This window comes from Lampris incognitus, chromosome 10 (genome assembly GCF_029633865.1).
Source record: "Lampris incognitus isolate fLamInc1 chromosome 10, fLamInc1.hap2, whole genome shotgun sequence".
NCBI classification, from domain to species: domain Eukaryota; kingdom Metazoa; phylum Chordata; class Actinopteri; order Lampriformes; family Lampridae; genus Lampris; species Lampris incognitus.
The window spans coordinates 27,584,944-27,608,002 of record NC_079220.1 but is presented as its reverse complement, the minus strand read 5'-3'; the positions used below and the strand labels follow the sequence as shown (position 1 = coordinate 27,608,002).

Genomic DNA, 23,059 nt, shown 5'->3' with positions numbered 1-23,059 from the left:
AACGCCTACGTGTTTGGGAAGTCTTAAGTGCAAAGCCTTCTGATAACTGTCTTAGGGTGAGTGAAGAGACTTAGCACTGAGGTAAATAACTCGGCACTTTTGCTGACTGTGTTGTACAAGTCGTGTTACTGTTCTTGAGTACCCCAGGAGATGTAGTCGGGTCGTGTGGCTGCGCTGTACTCATCTATCAGTTGCTGGACCACTTCACGAGAGTTGTCCAGCTCGTCGAAGTTGTCCTTGAAGATGTCCTCCTTGCGGAACTGCTCTAGGAAGGCCTCGCGTTTACGCAGTTTGTCATACTGCCGACACGTCCTTTCAAACAGCTGTGGAACAGAGAGGAGGCAACGTACTTAACGCTGCTGATCCTGGACTACATCATTTCAAAGGCAGAAATCCACCAAAATTAAATTTTATTCCAACTTTAATAAAACTCTGCTGGTGTTTTTCTCCTGTTAGTTTTGATTCATTAGCCCTTAAAGTATAATCCTGACATCATTGCCTAAAATGGTTAGGGAAATCTTTATAGACAGTAGTAGTCCATACCTATGTAAAAGCATCCAGTTTTTTTTTTTTTTTTTTAAGCAAAGGAATTCAGTGAGGTATGGTAACAATACTATCCATAAAATTCTTTCAACCCTTTCTTGGGCAATATAATTTAATGATGTCATGAGATTGCCTTTCATGATGGCCCATCATTAAAAGAAAGCAAAAGCTGCATTTTAATACCCTCCTCAGATTAACAACCCAATCCATACAGAGTAACAAACCAAGAGTCTGTTTTTTTTTTGTGTGGAAATCCTTCACTGCTGTGGTATTACCGAAGCTACAACTGTAGGACAATGAATGCCATCAAGCGGCGGTGGCTAACCATGTGCCATGGAGAGCCATGTGTACGAAGGTTTTCATTCCAGCCGGACTCCACACCAGGTGATTTCACTGATTAGCAACCCTTCAACCAAAGAGGAAGAATGTATCAGGGAAATCACCTGGGGCCTCATGTATCAATCAATACTATGGGCAAATCTGTGTGTACACACCCATGGAATTTTCTATCCCTCAAGACTGTCTGACAGTCCGCAGAAAAGCATGATGGTTATTTGTAATTCCTTCCTCCTAACATCTATTGTCTACCTCTTGCAACGAGCAGTCACCCAGGCCTGCAAAGACCATGGTGTTAGCCAATCGGTGTCTAAATTCAGGGGTTACCCTGGTTCTGCACTGGTCTCTGAGACAAACTTCAGGGCTAAAAAAAATCCCATGTTGTGTACGCACAAATTTGCCCATAGTAACGATTCATACATGAGACCCCTGGTGTGGAGTCGGGTTGGAATGAAAACCTGCATACACATGGCTCTCCATGGCACATGGTTAGCCATCCCTGCCTCAAGTATTAACTCAAAACAATCACAGATTTTATGAGTAAATCTACCCTGAACATATATATTACAGGGTATTATATTATTATAGGCAGTTTCCAGCGAATGCATGCGTCTTTGCAATGCCTATATTCGCAGGACACTGTCTACCATGAAGCACTGAGGTTTATTACAAATTTTAAAGCCCTTACTCACAATTGTTCCTTGTAAGCTTGGGTTGGATGTTCTGCCTTGTCCACCCGTAGACTTAACCATTGGCTATTTCTATTTATAAGGCTATTCTTGGTTTGCTTCCATCTTATTTAATGATCTACATCCTTCAGAAAAGCACGGGAAGTCACTGTCTCTGTTTCCAGGACTTATTCTTACTATCTGTCCCTAAAGTCTGTACTGAAGTGGGGAAAAGGGTGTTTAAGGTTGCTGCTCCCTCTGCTTGGAATCGGTTGCAAAATGACCTGAAACTTTGGGAGCTGGTCTCATTGGATGCATTTAAAATACTTCATAATGATTTAGAGGCAGGCACATCTGGCTGCCTCTAAATCATGATGTTGATGAATTGTATGAATATTTTTGATATTTTATGATTCTGTAATTTATCTTTTATTGTAAATTGTTACATGTTTATGTCTGCGACCCTGTTAATTGTGCTGCTGCCTATTTTGGCCAGGATGCTCTTGTACAAGAGATTTTTGAGTCTTTTCTTGGTTAAATAAAAATGAATAAAAAATTACAACAGAAGTTAACTGACAAAGACCATGTTGCGATATTTCCATTCCCATGTGGGAGCACTTACAGAGGAGATACTGGTGTGATTAGCCATCATCAGACCACTGACTCGGTGGGCAGAGGGCAGGTAAGGGGACTTCCTGGACAAGGCCACCTGGATGCTGGCAGGACCCCATGGGATGAAATTGGCTAGCTTACGTTCCCGGATCCTTTGTAGGCTTTTATGCACCTATGGTCAGCAGAAAAGTTTGGGTCGACATAGTGTCCACACATGCAAAGCCCTGCTCTCTTGAGGATATTAGGATATATTTAAATCCTTGAACTTCACACTCAATTTTGTGAAGCCACAGACGTATATGCACGCACACTCACACTCACACTCACTGTACCTGTGTGGGGTCCACTTCTCCCTGGATGATGTTGAGAATAGCAATGTAGCAGTGGTTGGTTTGTCTGTCCCTACCTGTGGACACCATGACATTCTTGGGTTGCAGAAGCCTTCTCATCACGTCCAGCACTGTGGTTTTCCTCACACTGGCCACCTGAAACACACCAGGCAAAAGGATATAAAATTTCACCGCAGGAGTATTCATTGCTATTAAATGCAACTATTTCCAACACAAATGTCTTAAGTCTCTGAAATAACAGGAATTAGGGAGTGTATTGAAAGATTGACGTATGTGTATATGTAAAAATTAAGACATACACAAAAGGATGCACTTGAAAATATAATAAAATATGTTGAAAAATGAATTCGGGCAAATGCCTTCAGCCCAGTCTACACATATCAAGGTTGTATATCTGACGGAGCAGTGTAGCGGGTGGTTAAGAGATTCGTCTAGAGACATAGAATTAGGAGTGGTTTATCTCGGTAACAAGGAAGCCCTGTCTCTAATTAACCATTTTGCATATATGTGTGTTGTTTTTCCAGTGGGAAGAGTGAGACAGCCAGGGAGAATGCTGACACTTTAATTGGCGTGGTGTCTGAGGAACTCTGGCTGCTGTTTGCTATGGACTTTTTACCTGTGAAGAATTTAATTCATGTTTGCCAGGCTCCTGTGAGGACTGTGTTATTCAATTAAGTGAATGTCTAAGTGGAATCCCTTTTCCAGTTTTCTCCCTAACAAAGTGCCTGAACCTTGTTGGTACTAACAATTTTGCCTTGACACATCTTCCACAAGCAGAGAATCAGACTGGACTTTCAGACACTGATTTTGGCCTGATAACATAAAACAGTTGTGGAGTTGTGTGTGGGGGCTGTGGAACTGCAAGGGGGTGATTTAGTCCAAATATCTTTCCCCTTGAAAACATCCTTTTATCTTTTGAGAGTATGAAACACATTTGATACATGTAGTTAGTATAATGCCCGCTGTGAAAACAAAGGACACAGAAGAGGACACATATTGACAAACACTGCTCACTGGTGTATCTGATGCAGAAAAGATTATCTGAAAGGTGCCAACTATATACATCCCGATCAAGTACATGGCTCTCAGATTTGAGATGATCTGACCAGAAATTACAGATATCACTATACATTTGTACTTTCTAATAAAGTCTATTGGTATGTGGTCATCAAAAATTGCCATCTCATTGCTGTTGCTGAATCACAGAAGATAACCAAAGAAGGTTGAATCAGCTCATCTGGATATATTTATTGACAGCTACGTTTCATCACTCAACTAAGTGACATCTTCAGTCTAAACTGACTGCAGATATCCCCACCCTTATAAACAGTACAGTACAATACATTGCCTAACGACCAAAACCAATGACCAGTTTCATATGCAAATATGGGTGTGACCATTACCTAGAGTTTTGATGGCCATTTGTACTATTCACAGAGGCTTGGGGAATAGTTGCAATCACAGCATTGTAAGATGGTGACAGATGTACACCCCCCCCCCCCCGTTCAGGGATGGTCATTCCCTCTTAACATAGATGGCCTCTTTGACTCCCCGTTCAAATCTGTCACATCTGTTGCCATCTTACAATGTTGTGATTGCAACTATTCTCCAAATCTCTATGAATATTACACATGATCAATGGTCACACCCATATTTGCATATGAAATTGGTAATCGGTTTCAGTCATTAGGCACTGTATGGTACTGTATTGTTTATAAGGGGTGGGGAGACATGTAGTCAGTTTAGACTGAAGATGTCACTTAGCTGAGTGAGGAAACGTATCTGTCAATAAACGTTGTATCCAGATGAGCTGATTCAACTTTCTTTGATTTTCTTACCTGGATTGTTGAGCATGCATCAAGACACAGAAGATAACCTTTTTCCTTTTTCTCATGTCCCAAATGCTTGTGTCCCAAATGGTATAAGTGATAGGAAGTAGTGGAAGAGAGTAGTGCTGATAAGCTTCAGGAGGTATTCTGGACCCAAGACAATTACATAATTTTTTGCTGTATCACTCGTTAAAAAGAAGAGAAGTCCTTGTATATGGCCAATGAACACAACTCACCGACTGGTCGGTGGTGAGCGGTGTGTAGCCAGTCATAAGGAAGTGGAGGCGGGGTGTTGGAATAAGTGAGGCAATCAGACCAATAAGGTCGTTGTTCATGTACCCTGGGTAACGTAGGGTGGTTGTGCTCGCAGACATGATGGTGGAGACCTGTGTGTAGAAAGTTTCAGTTAGGTCAAAAGCTTGACCAGAACAACAATTATGGGAGGTGCATATAAACACATTATGAGAGAAGTAGCCTAAATCTAAAATTTTTATGCGTAGGCTGCACGCAACCAAGCAGACACATCTCACCTATCATTTTTAAGTAGCACATATGTGCTGTTGACATCTTGGAGGCCAAGATCCAGTCTGACATGCAAGGAACTTGCCAAACAAGTTTGTAAATGCTACCATAATTTTTGCCACAAGCGTAACGTTTCGTCTACCTCCCTCATGTTCTGCCTCAGTTATTAGCCTCTGTCAGCTACAATGCAGGTTGCAAACCAGTCCCAAGTTGAAAAACCTTGTCATCACCATGACCGAGAGCATGATTGTGACTCACTCACCAGCTGGTTGATCTGGGAGAAGGAGGGGTTTTGGATGTGCAGCCGGTCTGTGGCGATGCGATTTAAAGCTGTGTTGTCCAACACCACCTGAGATACAACATCCAAAGAGACAAGAGGTAAATATCAAGCAAGTGGAGAGGGGATGGGAAGGCAAGTTTCTCTCCAGCACTACTCTAGGGTGAAAGGCAGCATGCTGCTGTATTGTTAAAGAAAGTAGAGGGCCCTGGAGTCACGGAAGAGTCAGAGAACCTCTTAAGAAGAGAAAACAGTGTGCTGTTGTTAGGAGGCCTGATCATAAAAGGCACACTGTACAGTCATAACAGGGGGACCAATTCTTAGGGAGATTTTATTAGCTCTCTGGCTAATTTAATCAACATGAGGGCCTTCCAAGGCCCTGGAGGAAGTAGGTATTAGATGGGAAACACTATAAGACTGTCAGAGCATCTCAGCTTAATACAATCATCAATTTAGGTCTGTAATTTAATAAGCTACATTTGTAACGTCCCAATGCCCATGCTGTAGTTTGTTACTCTAGCCAGCTACAAAGGCAGCAAGGTAGTGTAAAAGTGAATATTACCCAAAAAGACTGACAGAAATCATGAACTTTAGTATTTATCACTTATATGATAAACATATACCAGAGAATTTACAAATGATTGTTTTTACAGGAACTATTCTCAGATTGTAGAATAGTTCCCCTGTTAAAGGTTTTTTTTAGGGAGTTTTTCCTTATCCAATGCAAGGGTCTAAGAACAGGATGTTGTGTTGCTGTAAAGCCCCTTGAGGCAAATTTGTAATTTGTGATATTGGGCAATACAAATAAAATTGACTTGACTTGACCTGACTTGATGAAGAAATGGTTAATTGGACAGAGTGACTTCAAAGCAGCACCAAGCAACTTCTTGGTTTTCGGCAACATCTTTTTGATAACTGTCGGAAAGACAACTTGGGTGTTTGTTTTTTTCCTTCAGCGGTAGTGTTGCAACACGTGCATTTATTTGCAAGCCGTAGCTCCAAAGACAATTGTGGAAGAAGAGGAGCTATATTCACAGATGAGGTGAAGTAAAAACTGCTATACTTTGATATTATCTATCAAATTCAGAAACAGGAAATAACGGCCATAAAGAAATCCAGATATTTCCCAGGAGGTTTCATGCCTAGTGGGGGGGTGCACAGCGAAAACAAGGCTCCTGAGGAACTGATCTGAACCGTGACAGTGTCTTCTTCCACAGCAATTGCACCATGCCACCAAAATGAATTTAGTGATCTATTAAAGCAAAAAAGTTACCTGGTGCCATTTTAAGCAATAACCAAGAATGTCAAAATATAAATTGTGAAACTGAAATAAAATGTGACGATATTTTTTTTAAGAGACAATTGGGATGAAAAACACACACACACACACACACACACACACACATACACACACACACACACACCAACATCAAGATTTCACACCCCAGCAAAAAATGATTGCCTTCCTTTTCAAAGCACTCCCTCAAATTGCAGATGACACTTTCCTAAACTTATTTTACAATGAATAAATAAATATTTTGATGTTGCTTGTAACACCACGCCAGTGTCATAAAAGTGTATGTACAGGCATTTGGAAACCGTATTGTCATCTAAACATGCCATTACATTCTTAGTTATAACCAGCACTGACAACCTAAAACCAACCCCTCCTTTTTTGTTTCATCAGATTATGACTTGTCGCCAAACCACTGTAACAGCCTTTAATTAGAGCGTCATTTTATTGGCAGTTTCGAGTTCCAAGGAAACTAATTTCTGGGTCTTGTCTGTATTTAATCTCATCACGGAGAAAAAGACAATAAGGACAGAGTACAAGTACATCCATATGCTGAGTGCTGCTCACCACGCAATCTGCATTCTGGGTGAGCCTCTTCAGCGTAAGCAGTGAGTTGTAAGGCTGGACGACTACATCGCTCATCTCATCCTGGTTGGGAAAGACAGAATAAGTCTGCACCAGCTTCTTTGGGTACCTGGGGAGGGGAATTGTTACGGTGAGAGAGGAAAAACTCCAAATAATTGTACAAAACTGTAGGTCAAAAATGCATTAATCAAATGGAACAGCGGAGGAAAAATTGAGAGATGATTTGAGGTTTGTCATCAATCTGTGATCATTACTAGTCAAACGAAAAGAGATACCTTTGTTTAGATGTGTGTGTGTGTGTGTGTGTGTGTGTGTGTGTGTGTGTGTGTGTGTGTGTGTGTGTGTGTGTGTTGACCTGTCATTGAGTTTCTCCAACAGGTAGGAACCCAGCCCAGAACCCGTACCCCCAGCAATGGAGTGACACAAGACGAACCCCTATAAGAAAGAGGAATGGCTCAAGTCAAGTCAATTTCATTGTATAGCCCAATATCACAAATTTGCCTCAGGCTTTACAGCAACACAACATCCTATCCTTAGACCCTCGGATCCTCATAGCTTGCAGTTCAAGGCAAATTCTCAGCAATGTGCCACGTAAGTGTTCAGCCTATCCTGTCCTGTACCCCTGCAAATGTCTGAATGTGTGTGGGTGAGCAACTGCCTCTCCCCACAGTTATATAAATGGGAGTGCAGCCCCACCTCAAAAAATGGGCTCCCTCTCCCCCTAGACAGCCCTGTAATACCTGCCTTCTAGACTCGCCCAGCTATTATCACCCGACAACCTACACACCACACCCTGCCAATGTGTGCATGTGCATGCGCGCGCACACACACACACACGAAAATTGGGCCTACCTTCCACTCCAACACACACGCACACACTAAATAATAATGTAGGGTCATAATGTGAATGAGTAGCAGAAATTGCAGACCTCCAAGGGGAAATATAAGTGTTGTTTTATGGGAGGCTGGCAGTTGAAGAATGTTTAAAAAAAGAGCCTAGAAATAATACTGAGGCCGACTGAGACTTTGCTGGTTTAAGATGACACGTGTGGTCGCCCAATTTACACGTACTTTCTATCAAGCCGCTCATTCTGTGCTTAAAAAGAAAACCTGTTTTTCTACCACAGCAGAATGGCAGGGGTTGAAACCTGAAAAGAAAAAGAAGTCTCCAACAGATCAACTCATTTTGTGTGGCAGTCACATATGGGGCTAATCAAGAAGGAGAGAAAAAAAAATCTGATCCTTTCCACATTTCCCATTCAAAAGGGTCTCCTTATGTGTGAGAGCCGGTCAATGTGTGAACAGAAGAGGAGGAGGTCATGGAGCCCATCCAAACTCCTGCTGATATTCCTTTGCACAGAGCAGCAGATTTCTCCTCCTGCTCTCTAGCACAGTAACAGTTCCCCCCTCACTGTGGGAACAAATCGGCACACCAACGCTTCTTAGGCGATATCATTTGATGGTCAGCTGACTGTACCAAAATATTACCACACACAAACTAAAATCAAACATTCATTTCTGACTGCAATTTAGCCCAGCTTTGAGAACCCTGACCCCATATCGTCTACCCATCCTTTCAGCCATGCCTTCACTCAGTGACCATGTTTATTTTGCTCCTTTTTATTGGTTCTTGTTATTGTTGTTAGTATTCATTAATTAATCTTTCCCTCATTTACTTTTTCTAACATTATCCCAACCCCATCATTAATCACTAACACACAGACACACACACACAGACACACACACACACACACACACACAAGCCATTCATTCCTCCCTTAGCAGCACCAGGGTTTGTATTAAACCAAGGTCAACCAACCCTGATCCACCTCTCCTTTCTCTCATCTGAGTCTGTATCCTGCCCAAACAGCGCACGCACACACACCCACACCCACACACACACACACACACGTATTTGATACTTATCATTACCAGGGTTTCTATTTACACTCTACATCATTTATATATACACACACACAATTTTTTTTTAGCTTTTTTGCATAAATGTGGATACTGTATGAGTATCTTCTGCACTACATTTGAATTCTTTGTAGCTTTGTATTGTACTTTTCAACTGTTCTCATGTTAAGTGCATGGGATTGCATTTTTATGTAAGAAATATACTATAAATTCAGCCTCACTAACTGACTGATTGACCTATCCCCATTCTTCAACACACAAAAAAAAAAATTATAGGCAAGCTATGCATAGTGAACATTTGAGAAACTGGGCTTGCCTCCAAACTGTCGCTTCCATCGGCCTCCCGGTCAATGATATCAAAGATGTCTTCGTGGATTTTCTCACCCTGAAAAAACAACAAAACAACAACAACAACCCCACCAGCATGTTTTCATTATTCAGGATAGATGGCGAATGCTTATCTGTAACAAATCATTCTCTGTTCTCACCTGTGAGAAGCCACTGGCCCAGTTGTTCCCCGCACCACCACCATGCTCAGACAGGTAAATATTCTCTGGGTTGTACAGGTTGGCGTAAGGGGAATTGAGGATGGAATGGATTACCCTGGGCTCCAGATCCAGAAGAACAGCACGGGGGATATAATGCTCGTCATCAGCCTGTGAATTATTACATCCGTGGTTAAAATATAAGTAAAAAATAACGAAAGTGCATTAAGCCAATCCCTTTGTGATTTACATTGTCCACGTTGCTACTACTTCAGTGTATGCTGTTACAATCTAGTGGTAACATCTAGTGGAATACAAAAGCATTGCACTTTACGCCCGTTTGTGTGCATCATTAATGCTTTCGCTAGATGTTGCATATACCTAGTAATCAAAACAGGTAGGCTTGTTTAAAATGGTTTTCTCTTCTACACACTTCTGAAAGAAATGCCTTGTCAATGTTAAGTTGCTTAGCCTTAGACCTTTCGGTAGCCAAGACGTGACATTCAAGAGAATAGTGCGGAACGAATAAACGAACGAATAAACCAGATGACCTGAAAAAAAATTATCGTGTTACGGTTACCTGGTAGAAAAATACATCCTTTCTGTCAGTCCCCTCAGTAGCAAACTCCTCCACGATCCCCTCCGGACTTATGCCATGCTCTGCACAGAGCTGCTTCCAAAACTCAAAACCAACTGCAACATGTAGAGTAAACAAACCCACGTTACGATTCCTTTTCAGCGTTGGCTAACGTGACCTAGGCTAACTCTAGACCCATATGTGACCCCAACTACTGCTATCAGAGTGACAGAGAGAAACTAACAGATGGGGTCGCATATGGAGCTAGGCTAACTGCTCTCAGTGGCTGATCAGGTAAATCAATAATAAACATTTAGCTGCCGATAAACGTTGATTTCAATGAGACTGTGACTTATATTGGCAATCAATTGAAACCAAAATCCAGGCAGGAATCACAATTTCAAAAACCGATCATAGTGAGGTTTCAGCACTGTCATACTGTTCCATGTTGAGACATTTAGCAAGCTATAACATTGGGTATCCGAAACAAAAGGACAGTTCAAATACTAGCTAGCTAGTGCTAAGTATAACTGCAAACATCAATTAGCAATTTGCGAGACAGACCCTTTTCTTTCTCCTAAATTACAATATACACAAGCCGCCGGAAAGCTAGTTTACGGGCTTAATTCGCTAGTCAAATGAGTGTCATTCAAACATACTTTGATTTCCACATTGTCCCAGTTGAAGCGTTATGATTTCCCGCGGCATGTTCCCTTTTCCAATAGGCCCGCCGTTAGCTAGCTAGCTGGCTAAAACCGCTAGAAAATAAACAGACTTGACAATCTGCCGCAACTCGCTCCTTCCTTCCTTCCGGCTTGGTAACGGAGGGTGCGTTCCAGCACGTTCAAGCGGCGGCCGTTTAGAAAGGGTTAACCTATGACACTGTGGTCGATTACATATGAAACCCACGGCAGTCATTTGTGAGACAGATGGAATTGATTGGTCCTGCGATGCTCTACACTGCGGTTTTATGGCATACAGCAATAATGCGGTAATTAAACAGACAGTGTGCTTCGTATGCGTTTCCGGACACATACATCCCGGAACTGATCCATTGGCCGGTGCAGACAGAAGAGGGTATGTGGACTCTGATTGGAGGACCAAGGTCTCACGTGTGTTTGTTGGCAACCTACAGTGTATAAGCGCAAGAAAAACAGGTTACGCCATATTGTCTATAGTTTAAGAGAGAGGTACATTTCTATGAAAATGCCAAAATAGTAAGTGTCACGGATGCCACCGAACAGTTTCGTCACTTGCTGCGGTAATATTGACGTCAATACTAACGCCAGTCAGTCGATGTCAGACGCTAGCGTTAGGACTATGCCAAAGTAGCGGCGCCAGTTCAGCGTTCAGTCTTTACTACACGTTTGCTAACGTTAGCCGATTTGTTAGCGCGGCTCAGCTGTTCTGTTCCGCTGCCTTGCCCTTCACAAAGCAGGTGACCTGTTTCTGTAAAAATCTTAATTTCACAGGATCGTTCTGTCGACGCTAGACGCTACGATGGCGCACTCCGGGGCAGTGGCAGACCCAAACACAGAGGACTCATGTATTCAGCAGTCGTCCAGTGTCGCTTTGCGAAGTCGGCCGTGCTCCAGCGAGAGGGACGGACAGGTGCGGGCCGTCAAAGCTGAACTTCAAGCTAGGTTAGGACCGTACGAGCCCGTTCTGACCTACCTACAGTCCGTCTTGTTGTTGGAGAGACCCTTTCAGTGTGTGCTTCTTTACACCGTGGTAAACGTTGTGTTTTGGTAAGTTTCAGCCGACTGTAAATCAAGTTTATAAATGTATGGGATGTTTCACTCCACACTGTCAAGGCGGTCTAGTTTTCAGACATTACTAATGATGTTCGTCGGCCCTTATGCGAAAGCTATTGTGGCTGCCAAGCGACTGATGCGTTTGCACAATGCAAACGTCTTACCTGTCAGTTCAAGACGAGACAGATGGCACGCCACTATTGCTATTTATAAACTTGTAAAAGTGGAAGGGACTTTTAGCAAGATTAAAACACTTAACTCTGCGGGATCATTTAGATCGCTGCACCACACTGAGATTTAATTTATTCTGTATAATGTAACTACAAATCCCTGAGCTGCAATCCTGTCCAGTGTGCATCATGTTAGCAATGTTGCCATCATATTAGATAAGCAAGCCCTTAACTGTATTATGCCGTGCAAACAATAAGGTCCCATGTGAACATGAGGTAGATGAACAAGTAATTCAAAGTGTGGGCCATATACTGTACTGTTAAATAGAGATTAAGCTCAAATAGGCCACTTTTGATGTTACTGTTACATGAAATGTTGACCTGAGGGCCAGACCAGTTTCCTTTAGTTCAGGCTCTGCCTTTATTTGATCAGACACTACTCACCCCCCCCCCCCACACACACACACACTTGTGCTTCAGTGGCACAGGCTAATTTCAGCCAAGAGTTATTCAGGGTAACCCAGACTTGGATATGGAATGACTGAAAATTGTAAATCATGTGTAATATGGGATGGGGGTAGGGGCAGCCTGCCTGAGATAACGGGCTTTCCATTAGCTACACAACAGAAAATCCCTTATCTTGTTTTTTTTTTGTTTTTGTTTTTTTTACTTTCAAAGTACAATCCATTTTGAGCACATGACCTCATATCTTCTGAGACTTCTATATTATTGCTTACATATTTTTCTGTCTCACAGTAACTGTTAACTTATATTACCATTCCAGTACTACTGTATAAGGCATTTTTTGCTGACATTCTTTTTCACGGCAAATCTTTATTTGCAGATTAATTGGGGAATCCTGTTAAATTGGGGAAATTGAGAAGCCTTTTGACCTTAAAGTGGAACAGCACTTGATTCAGGAATTTATTTAAAGCCTACATGATTTGTAAGGCCTAAGGCAGTGCAGAACCTATTTGTGAACAAGAACATCTCTCTCCTAGAGCAAAGAAATCAGAGCACCATGCCTGTGATCATTGGTGTCATCAAGATATAAAAATATACAGCTCACAACTGCTCCATTGTTGCTGAATGGGAGACAGACTTATTAATTTCATTGTGCCTCTGTCAAAATGGTAACATTTAACTGAAAAGCATTTTTAGTTCATTTTGGACATTTTTAGGTTTTGAAGTCATGGTTCAGTATGTTTTTGGTATAGCGGGGCAGAAAGAAACGAAAGATGACAAAAAGTGTGTCAATACTGCTGCAACCGGCTGCAACCAACTAATAAAAAAGTAAAATTTACTTAAAAGTAAATCAAAATAATTGTTCTCAAATAAATAAAATTATAATAAACATACATTAGAAAACTATACTTGAACTGCACTGTACTTGAATTCACATTAGCAGCTTTCACCTTCATATTAGGACTGTGCAACAACCGAGCTTGGACTGAGATCCGTTGTCATCTCATCTCATCTCATCTCATCTCATCATCAGCCGCTTCTCTGGGGTCGGGTCACGGTGGCAGCAAGCTAAGTAGGGCACTCCAGATGTCCCTGTCCCCAGTAACGCCCTCTAGCTCTTCCTGGGGACCCCAAGGTGTTCCCAGGCCAGATTGGACATGTAGTCCCTCCAGAAAGTTCTGGGTCTACCGCGGGGTCTCCTACCAGTTGGACATGCCTGGAAAACCTCCAAAGGAAGGCGCCCAGGAGGCATCCCAATCAGATGGCCGAACCACCTCAACTGGCTCCTTTTGACATGAAGGAACAGCGGCTCTACTCAAAGCTCCCTCTGGATGTCCGAGCTCTTCACCCTATCTCTAAGGCTGAGCCCAGACGCCCTACAGAGGAAACTCATTTCAGCCGCTTGTATCTGCGATCTCACCCTTTTGGTCGCTACCCAAACCTCATGACCATAGGTGAGGGTTGGAACGAAGATTGACTGGTAAATTGAGAGCTTTGCCTTCCAGCTCAGTGCCCTCTTCACCACAACGGTCCGGTACAACATCCGCATTACTGCTGATGCTGCACCAGTCCACCTGTCGATCTCATGCTCCATCCTACCCTCACTCGTGAACAATACCCCGAGATACTTGAACTCGTTCACTTGAGGCAACAACTCATCCCCAACCCAGAGGGAATAATCCACCATATTCCGGTAGAGAACCATGGCCTCAGACTTGGAGGTGCTGACTTTCATCCCAGCCATTTCGCACTCGGCTGCAAACTGCTCCAGTGCACACTGGAGGTCACATTCTGATGAAGCCAACAAAATCACATCATCTGCGAAGAGCAGAGATGCAATTCTGAGGTTACCAAAACGGACACACTCCTCACCTTAGCTGTGCCTTGAGATACTGTCCATGAATATCTCAAACAGAATCAGAGACGAGGGACAACCTTTGCAGAGTCCGACATCCACCGAAAACGTGTTTGACTTTGTGCCGAGAATGCGGACACAGCTCTCACTTTGGTTATACAAGGACTGGATTGCTTGTAGCAACTGCTCCGGTATTCCATACTCCCGCAGCGCCCCCCACAGAGTGCCCGGGCCTACATAGTCATCCTTCTCCAAGTCTACAAAACACATGTAGCCCATGCCTCCCTCAGCACTTCCGCAAAGATAAAGAGTTGGTCCGTTGTTCCACGGCCAGGACGGAATCCGCATTGTTCTTCCTGGATCTAAGGTTTGAAAGTCAGTCGGAGCCTCCTTTCAAGCACCCTAGAGTAGACTTTCCCAGGGAGGCTGAGCAATGGGCAAGGATGTGAAGGAGTGGTTGAGGATGTGATTTGGGCCTTTCTGGTAACTCCCTCCTTTCTGAGTCTGCACTTGTTTTCAGCAGTACAGTGGAGGTCATGGTTGTAGCACCCAGCACCCTCACGGATAGCCAGTCTCCAGACCTCCCTGTATTTTGCTGCTTGTTCCCAGGTGTTGAGGCTGATGTCAGACCTTTTGATGTAGGCCTTGATGTTATGTTTATATCACTTTTGTCCTCCTGGGGCATGGCATCCTGTCACAACCCGAGAATAAAGGACTTGTTTCAGGAGATGAGAGTCAAACATGCGGAGGACATAGCCTGTCCATCTCAGCTGTTGTTGTGCGATGGTGGTAGTTTTAGTAGGCATGTTGGTCTCCTTGAGGATGCTGAAGTTGTTGCGCTTATCCTCCCAGCTGATTTTAAGGATTTTCCTGAGGCCTCGCTGTTGGTATTCCTCGAGTGGCTTCAGGTGCCTGCTATATGTGGTCCAGGTTTCTGACCCATACAGTAGGGTGGGCAGCACTGCCACTTTGTACACCAGAATTTTTGTTCTGGTCTGATGGTTGCAGTTTTCAAAAACCCTTTTACTCAATCTTGACAGGGCCCAGTTGGCACAACTGAGACAAGGGTGTATTTTAATGTCAACATTGGCTTTGGAGGAGAGAATGCTGCCAAGATATGGGAACTGTTGCATGTTTTCGAGTCTGATGTCAGCAGAGATAGATGGAGGCAGAGCAAGCATATTTCTGTTGGGTAGGGGTTGGTAGAGGATATGGGTTTTTTTATGTTAATGGCCAGTATCTATACCTTTGCAAAGGCATCCAGTATGCTTTGTAGTTTCTCTTCTACGAGGGAGAGTAAGGCATTGTCATTGGCATACTGCAGCTCTATGATGGATGTGGTGGTGGTTTTACCTTTTAGCCCTGAATCTGTTAATATTCATAAGATCCCCATCAGTCCTGTACAGGATTTTGGCTCCCTGAGGCAGATTGGGACCCGTGAGGTGGGAGGATGGTGGCAATGAAGACAGAGAACAGGGTTGGGGTAATGACACAGCCTTGTTTAACTCCTGTGTGGCCCTTGAAGGACTCTGTCTCATCTCCATAACTGCTGAGTACTCTAGCTGACATATTATCATGTAGTAGTCATAGTACTCTGATATATGTATTTGTCAGGGCAGCCTATTTTTGACAGAACAAGCCAGAGGGCCTGGCGGTTTACCTAATCAAAAGCTTTGGTTAAGTCTATGAAGGCCATATATAATGGTTGATTCTGTTCCTGGGCTTTTTCTTGGAGTTGGCGAGCAGTAAAAATCATGTCCATGGTCCCTCTCTTAGGACGAAAACTGCTCTGGGATTCTGGCAGAATTTCCTCCGATATTGGGAGTGGTCTGGTGACCAAGACCCTAGCAAGGGCTTTCCCTGTAGTAGAAAGGAAGGAAATGCCACGGTAGTTTCTGCACTCAGCTGTGTCCCCTTTCTTAAAGACAGAGATGTCCTCTTTTTCCCATATTTTAAGTAGCAGGGCATGGATATGTCTGAGGAGTGTAGGTCTACCTGCCCTCAGTACTTCTGCCAGTATTCCATCAGGACCAGCAGCCTTGTTATTTTCATCTTCCTGATGGCATCCTGGACTTCTGTTATACTAGGTGGTGCTGCCATGTCCTGTTCTTTGGGTTGTTGCGGGAGTTGGTGGAGGGCATCCATCTCAGGGCTAGAGTCCTGGTTTAAAATGTCCTGTTAATGCTCTTTCCACCTGTCTTTGATTGACTCATTAAACTACCCTACAAAATCAGATCGCCGCAAATAAAAAAAAAATAGCAAATATGACAACATCATACAAGCACTCCATTTCTACTATCTGTAAATCAACATTGGCACAACAGAGAGCGCAACAGCTGCATCATTGCATGTTTCATTGAACCTTGCTAAAGCTAAAAAGCCATTCGCTGATGCTGAGTTGATTACAACGTATGCAATTGATGTGATTGGTGAAGTTTTAAGTCAAGATGAGAAAACAATAAAACAGTTGTGGAGCGATTAAAGCAGGTGCCATTGTTGGCTAACACGGCGACAAGAAGAGCAGAACTTTTAGCGGAAGAATTTTTTTTTTTTCAATCTACTCACCGAAGGAATGGAATCAAGTGCAACTAGACTAGACCAAGCTAGACTAGCTTGGTCTAGTCAGAAAGGCACGAACTGATGAAGCCTCTTTGATGAGAGGTGAAACGTCTTCACGGATATATAACCAAGTCCAGTTGCACTTGATTCAATTCCTTTGAATAACTATGACCTGGATGAATGAGAACATTCACAGACAAATCTACTCACCGATTTGAAGAAAGCAGAAGCCATATCACTAGCCATAGACTTGTCCTGTAACCGAACCGATTCGTAACAGCTGTCTGTTTGCAAAATTTTTTTCATGGGGAGACCTTTCAGGAAGAGCTACTTTGTTTGCTTCCTCTGCCTGCGCGCACAACTGGGGAAATCTTTTTCCTTTTTTTAACCCTTTTTCTCCCCGATTGTACCCAGCCAATCATCCCGCTGTCCCATTTACGTAAAAAATAAACAATTTTGGGCCTAATACTGACCCCCGTGGAACTCCACAAGTAATATCCTTGAATGTTGATTTAGTCACCTATTTGTACAAATTGTTGCCTGTTTCTTAAATAGCTTTTCAACCAATTCAACACAAACCCCTCTGATACCCTACCTTTCCGTTTTATTGAGTAATATTTCATAAGTAATATCAAATGCTTTTTTAAAATAAATAAACACTCCCACAGCATACTTCTTTTTGTCTATACAACTAGATATTTCTTCTATTAACTCTGTTAGTGCCATAGATGTTTGTTCTAAATCCATACTGTCTTGTCAACAAGTTATGCTTCTCAATGACATTGCCTAATACCTTAGAGAACTGGAAAAGTAGAGACACAGGCCTGTAATTGGTAAAATGATGATTATAGCTTTATACGATGGGATAACTTTGATCATTTTCATTTTAATAACTTTAACAATTTTCATTTTACATGGAAATGTACCCATTTGGAAGGACAGATTACAGATGTAAGTCAGAGGTTTAACAAACCGTTTATGACTTTCTCGAATAATGTCATGTCAATTTTGTTACAGTCAGTAGATGTTTTATTGTTACACTTACTAACAGTATTGATAATTTAATTTTCTTCTGCTGCTCTCAGAAAAATTGAGCTTGGATTTCTATCCCCATAATCATCAACAGCCCCCTCCTCGTTTGGCTGTGAGTCATTGATCTCGTCTGCCAATTTTGATCCCACACTTAACAAAAAAGTTGTTAAAACCCATTAACCACATCATTGATATTGTTTAAAGTCTTATCGTTGTCAATAAAATCCCGAGGGTAGTTTGTATTTGCTGATCCATTCTAATGCCATTTAGCACACTCCATATGCCCTTGATGTTTGTTTTTTTATTCTTTACTCTATTATTATTATGTTCCTTCTTGCATATCCTCATAATATTAGTTAACTTATTTTTATATGTTTTATATTTATGTTCTGCTCTGTAGTTCTATATTTTATGAATTCTCTATATAGATAATTTTTTTACAGTCATTTTGTAGTCCCTTGGTGATCTATGGCCTATCTTTATAATTTTGTTTTGTGTTGTATTTTTTTATCGGACAGTTCTTATTATATAATGATTTGAATGCATTTAGAAAAGTTTCATATGCTTTGGCTACATCCTCCTCCTCATATACTCCTTCCCGGGTTTGTGCCAACAATTAATCTCTAAAGCCAGCCATGGCTTTCATTTGCCTATATTTAACTCTGTTGGCATTCCCGTCCTTCCCACAATCACGGTCATCAATAACAAAAACCGGCAAGTGGTCACTGATGTCATTCACTAATAGCCTGATCACTGTATTGTCTTCCATAACATTTGCAAACATTTTATCTGTTATAGTGGCACAGTGTGATGTTAGTCTTTCTGGTCTCTTGGTCACAGGAAATAGACTCATTGTATCAGTAAATTCGTCAGTCATTGTGTGCTGATTTCGATTTAAGAGGTCTTTAAATTGAAATCCCCACAAATGAATATAACCTTCTGATTTGTCTCTGCAAACATTCCCTCCATACTATTCTTAAATCCCAGAAAGTTGAATCAGTTCATCTGGACCTAACATTTAGTGGAAGAAATGTTTCGTCACTCATTCAAGTGACCTCTTCAGTCTCACTTGACTGCAGGTATCCCCCAACCTTATAAAAAGCACAGGTGCATAATGACTGAAACCAACGATTGGTTTTATATGTAAATTGGCTTTACCATTAAGTAGAGTTAAAATGGCCATTTGTAACTATACACAGAGGATTGGGGAATAGTTGCAATCACAGCATTGTAAGATGGCAATAGATGTACTCTTAGCCCCCCTCCTCGGTTCAGGGATGGTCATTTCCTTTTAAAATAGATGGCCTCTTTGACTCCCCGTTCAAACCATCATTCCTCCCTATCATTTGCATATGAAACCAATCATTGGTTTCGGTCGTTATGCAGCTGTACTGTTTATAAGGTTGGTGGATGTCTGCAGTCAGTTGAGACTGAAGAGGTCACTTGGATGAGTGATGAGACATTTCTCCCACTAAACATTGTGTCCAGATTAACTGATTCAACTTTCTGTGATTTCCTTACCTGGATTATTGAGCATGGATAAAAACACTATCTTTAAATATTTCAGTGTTGAATCCAGGTGCACAATATACACAGCTAACAAGTACATTTTACTTTTTTCCATAAAGATTTCAATAGTAATACATCCCAGCACATCAACAGTGGTAGTTGCCATACTTTCCACTACCTTTATAATCAAAGATTGTTTCCATGTACAGAGCCACACCCCCTTCTCTTTTGATCCCCCTATTCATATAAGTCAGTTTGTATCCATTCAACTTCAAGTCCACAGCATTCTTGGAGCTGAGCCAGGTCTCAGAAATAGCTATAACGTTGAATGGTGTCTTGAATTGACTTAAATCAGACCTGCAAACTAGAGTAGCGAAAAAGTTTACAAGATACAAAACGCAAACAACGCCTTTTGGAGCGTTTTGAGAGTAGAATACAAATAGAAATCTTGTTTGAATAAACACAAGTGTTACTAAATTTTGGTTATTTTAACCACAGTGTCTAACTACAGTTAAGTACCAATGTGTCTACTTTCTTAAAATACTGAGAAAGGGTCAATGTGTGCTGGACTCCCTTCAACTCAATCTTCACCTCCACTTTAAGCCATACCTATTTCCATTTACATCTCATTCCTGAATCTAGCTGAGTTATATGTATAGCGCCTTCCTCCTTAAGCTCTCTCATTCTGGAAAGTAAATTACAGGGTACATTGTAACTGACAGTGATGGAAGAAGTCCTCAAAACTTTTTCTTAAGTAAAAGTAGTAGTACCACACTGTAAAAATACTCTGTTACAAGTAAAGGTCCTGTGTTGAAAATGTTACTTTATTAGCAACAAAAGTTAACAAAGTAAAATTGCTCATTATGCAGAATGGCCTATTTCAGAATAATATATTATTGGATTATAATTATTGATGTATTAATGTGTTCATCACTTTAATGTTGCAGCTGATAAATGTGGAGCTAATTATAATTAATTTATATTACTTTACATACTGCTGGGTAGCTTGTGAATTTCCCCCAGGGGATCAATAAAGCCTTATTCATATAGTAACATCATCATTTATTTATTGATTATATTTTGTATTGTTAATCTGAATCTGCAAATTAACTAGTAACCAAAGCTGTCACATAAATGTAGTGGAGTAAAAAGTACAATATTTGCCTCTGAGATGTAGTGAGTAGAAGTATAAATAAGCAGAAAATAGAAATACACAAGATAAGTACAAGTGCCTCAAATTTGTACTTAAGTACAATTGTTGAATAAATGTACTTGGCTACTTTCCACCAGTGTTAACCTTGTTGGACAAGTGCCATGAAGTTAGCTAATGCTCACTAATTTAGCTAACATTTCATATCAAGAAGGTGGCTTTAAAGAATCATTATTTTAGCAGAATCGCACCACACTGTGACACCTTAATAGACAATATATTCACAAACTTTATGGCAACACAGAGAGCGGGCTTTTAATAAATGACATCAGTGACCATCTATCTACCAGTTTTAATTGTCTATGACTGCAATTTCAGGAAGAAAAAAATTACCAACAACATTAACTATATAAGAGTAAGAACAGAGGAATCCATGAATGCTTTTAAAGAGGAATTACTAAGATATAGCTGGAATATAGTATACACAGAAAAAGACACTGATAAAGCTAACGATTCATTCCTAAACATATTTCTTTTTTCTTTTTTTTTAATTTATTTCTGATTTTTCCCTTTTTTCTCCCAATTTTAGTGGCCAATTGATCCCTATTTTAATTCAAACACCCACCCTCGTATTGCATGCGTTCGCCAACTGCATCTCTCCGGCCGGCAGTCTCGAAGGAGACGCCTCCCCACTTTCGTGACAAGGCGAATCCAAGCCGAACCACTGTTTCTTCCGACACACACAGAGACGCATTCACATGACGAACACAAGCCGACTCCTCCCCCCTCCCGAAGACAGCGTTGCCAATGATTGCTGCTTCATCGAGTCCGGCCATAGTCGGATCTGACGAGACCGGGGCGCGAACCCCAGTCCCCAGTGGGCAACTGCATCGACACCAAGCCGATGCTTAGACCGCTACGCCACCGCGGACCCTTCCTAAACATATTTCAATCCTTATATGACAACATTGCCCAATAAAACAATTCAACAGTAAACGGAAATATAAAGATAGGCCATGGATCACAAAGGGGCTATGTAGTGCTTGTCATTAAAAAAAAAAAAAAAATCATTAAAAAAAAAAAAAAAACAAGCTCTACAAAGAATTCATAAAGCACAGAACCATTCAACAAGGTACTGGAAACATTCCTCAGAGAGTTTGGTCCATATTGACATGATAGCATCACGCAGTTGCTGCATATTTGTCGGCTGCACATCCATGATGCGAATCTCCCGGTCCACCACATCCCAAAGTTGCTCTATTGGATTGAGATCTGGTGACTGTGGAGGCCATTTGAGTACAGTGAACTCATTGTCATGCTCAAGAAACCAGTCTGAGATGATTCGAGCTTTATGACATGGCGTGTTATCCTGCTGGAAGTAGCCATCAGAAGATGGGAACACTGTGGTCATAAAGGGATGGACATGGTCAGCAACAATACTCAGGTAGGCTGTGGCGTTGACACGATGCTCAATTGGTACTAAGGGGCCCAAAGTGTGCCAAGTAAATATCCCCCACACCATTACACCACCACCACCAGCCTGAACCGTTGATACAAGGCAGGATGGATCCATGCTTTCATGTTGTTGACGCCAAATTCTGACCCTACCATCCGAATGTCGCAGCAGAAATCGAGACTCATCAGACCAGGCAACGTTTTTCCAATCTTCTATTGTCCAATTTTGGTGAGCCTGTGCGAATTGTAGCCTCAGTTTCCTGTTCTTAGCTGACAGGAGTGGCACCCGGTGTGGTCTTCTGCTGCTGTAGCCCATCTGCCTCAAGGTTCGACGTGTTGTGCGTTCAGAGATGCTCTTCTGCATACCTCGGTTGTAATGAGTGGTTATTTGAGTTACTGTTGCCTTTCTATCAGCTCGAACCAGTCTGGCCATTCTCCTCTGACCTCTGGCATCAACAAGGCATTTTCGCCCACAGAACTGCCGCTCACTGGATATTTTCTCTTTTCGGACCATTCTCTGTAAACCCTAGAGATGGTTGTGCGTGAAAATCCCAGTAGATCAGCAGTTTCTGAAATACTCAGACCAGCCCGTCTGGCACCAACAACCATGCCACGTTCAAAGTCACTTAAATCACCTTTCTTCCCCATTCTGATGCTCGGTTTGAACTGCAGCAGATCGTCTTGACCATGTCTACATGCCTAAATGCGTTGAGTTGCTGCCATGTGATTGGCTGATTAGAAATTTGCGTTAACGAGCAGTTGGACAGGTGTGCCTAATAAAGTGGCCGGTGAGTGTAATTTGAGAGGGAAATTTAACTTCAAGAAATTATGTGTTCGAACAACTTTGAAGAGCATGGGCATTTCAATCTGTGGGGTAGAATTGTGGAACAGTTTGAGCATAGAACTCAAACAAAGTACAAACATTACGCAGTTCAAGAAGAAGTACAAAGGTCTGATTTTCAAGAGATGTAGGGACGATGAAGAGTTGTATTAACTGTTGAAGTTTTACTTAATATCTCCAAACATTCCTAATTAAATGTTTTCATTGTCCTTTATATGACACTGAGTGGATATCTGGGTTGTTTTATATTATTTAAGCCCCACCCATATCC

The 23,059-nt window shown here is 41.8% G+C and overlaps 2 protein-coding genes across 2 annotated transcripts in view; one reads left to right on the top strand and one right to left on the bottom strand.

Moving 5' to 3' along the window:
• The window catches only part of tubg1 (tubulin, gamma 1), a 12,267-nt gene extending 1,327 nt beyond the window's left edge, over positions 1-10,940 (bottom strand). The window contains exons 1-11 of the mRNA XM_056287785.1: positions 10,658-10,940; positions 10,002-10,114; positions 9,425-9,592; positions 9,253-9,321; positions 7,372-7,451; positions 6,999-7,125; positions 5,123-5,209; positions 4,575-4,724; positions 2,492-2,644; positions 2,170-2,331; positions 1-323 (exon numbers count right to left, since the gene is read on the bottom strand). The exon at positions 1-323 is cut by the window's left edge and continues 1,327 nt beyond it. Coding sequence (XP_056143760.1) covers positions 126-323; positions 2,170-2,331; positions 2,492-2,644; positions 4,575-4,724; positions 5,123-5,209; positions 6,999-7,125; positions 7,372-7,451; positions 9,253-9,321; positions 9,425-9,592; positions 10,002-10,114; positions 10,658-10,706 — 1,356 coding nt within the window. The 5' untranslated portion in view covers positions 10,707-10,940 and the 3' untranslated portion in view covers positions 1-125. The remainder of the gene's footprint in view (positions 324-2,169; positions 2,332-2,491; positions 2,645-4,574; positions 4,725-5,122; positions 5,210-6,998; positions 7,126-7,371; positions 7,452-9,252; positions 9,322-9,424; positions 9,593-10,001; positions 10,115-10,657) is intronic.
• Positions 10,941-11,145: 205 nt separating this feature from the next.
• Positions 11,146-23,059, top strand: part of retreg3 (reticulophagy regulator family member 3) — a 29,368-nt gene continuing 17,454 nt past the window's right edge. The window contains exons 1-2 of the mRNA XM_056287784.1: positions 11,146-11,215; positions 11,471-11,746. Coding sequence (XP_056143759.1) covers positions 11,499-11,746 — 248 coding nt within the window. The 5' untranslated portion in view covers positions 11,146-11,215; positions 11,471-11,498. The remainder of the gene's footprint in view (positions 11,216-11,470; positions 11,747-23,059) is intronic.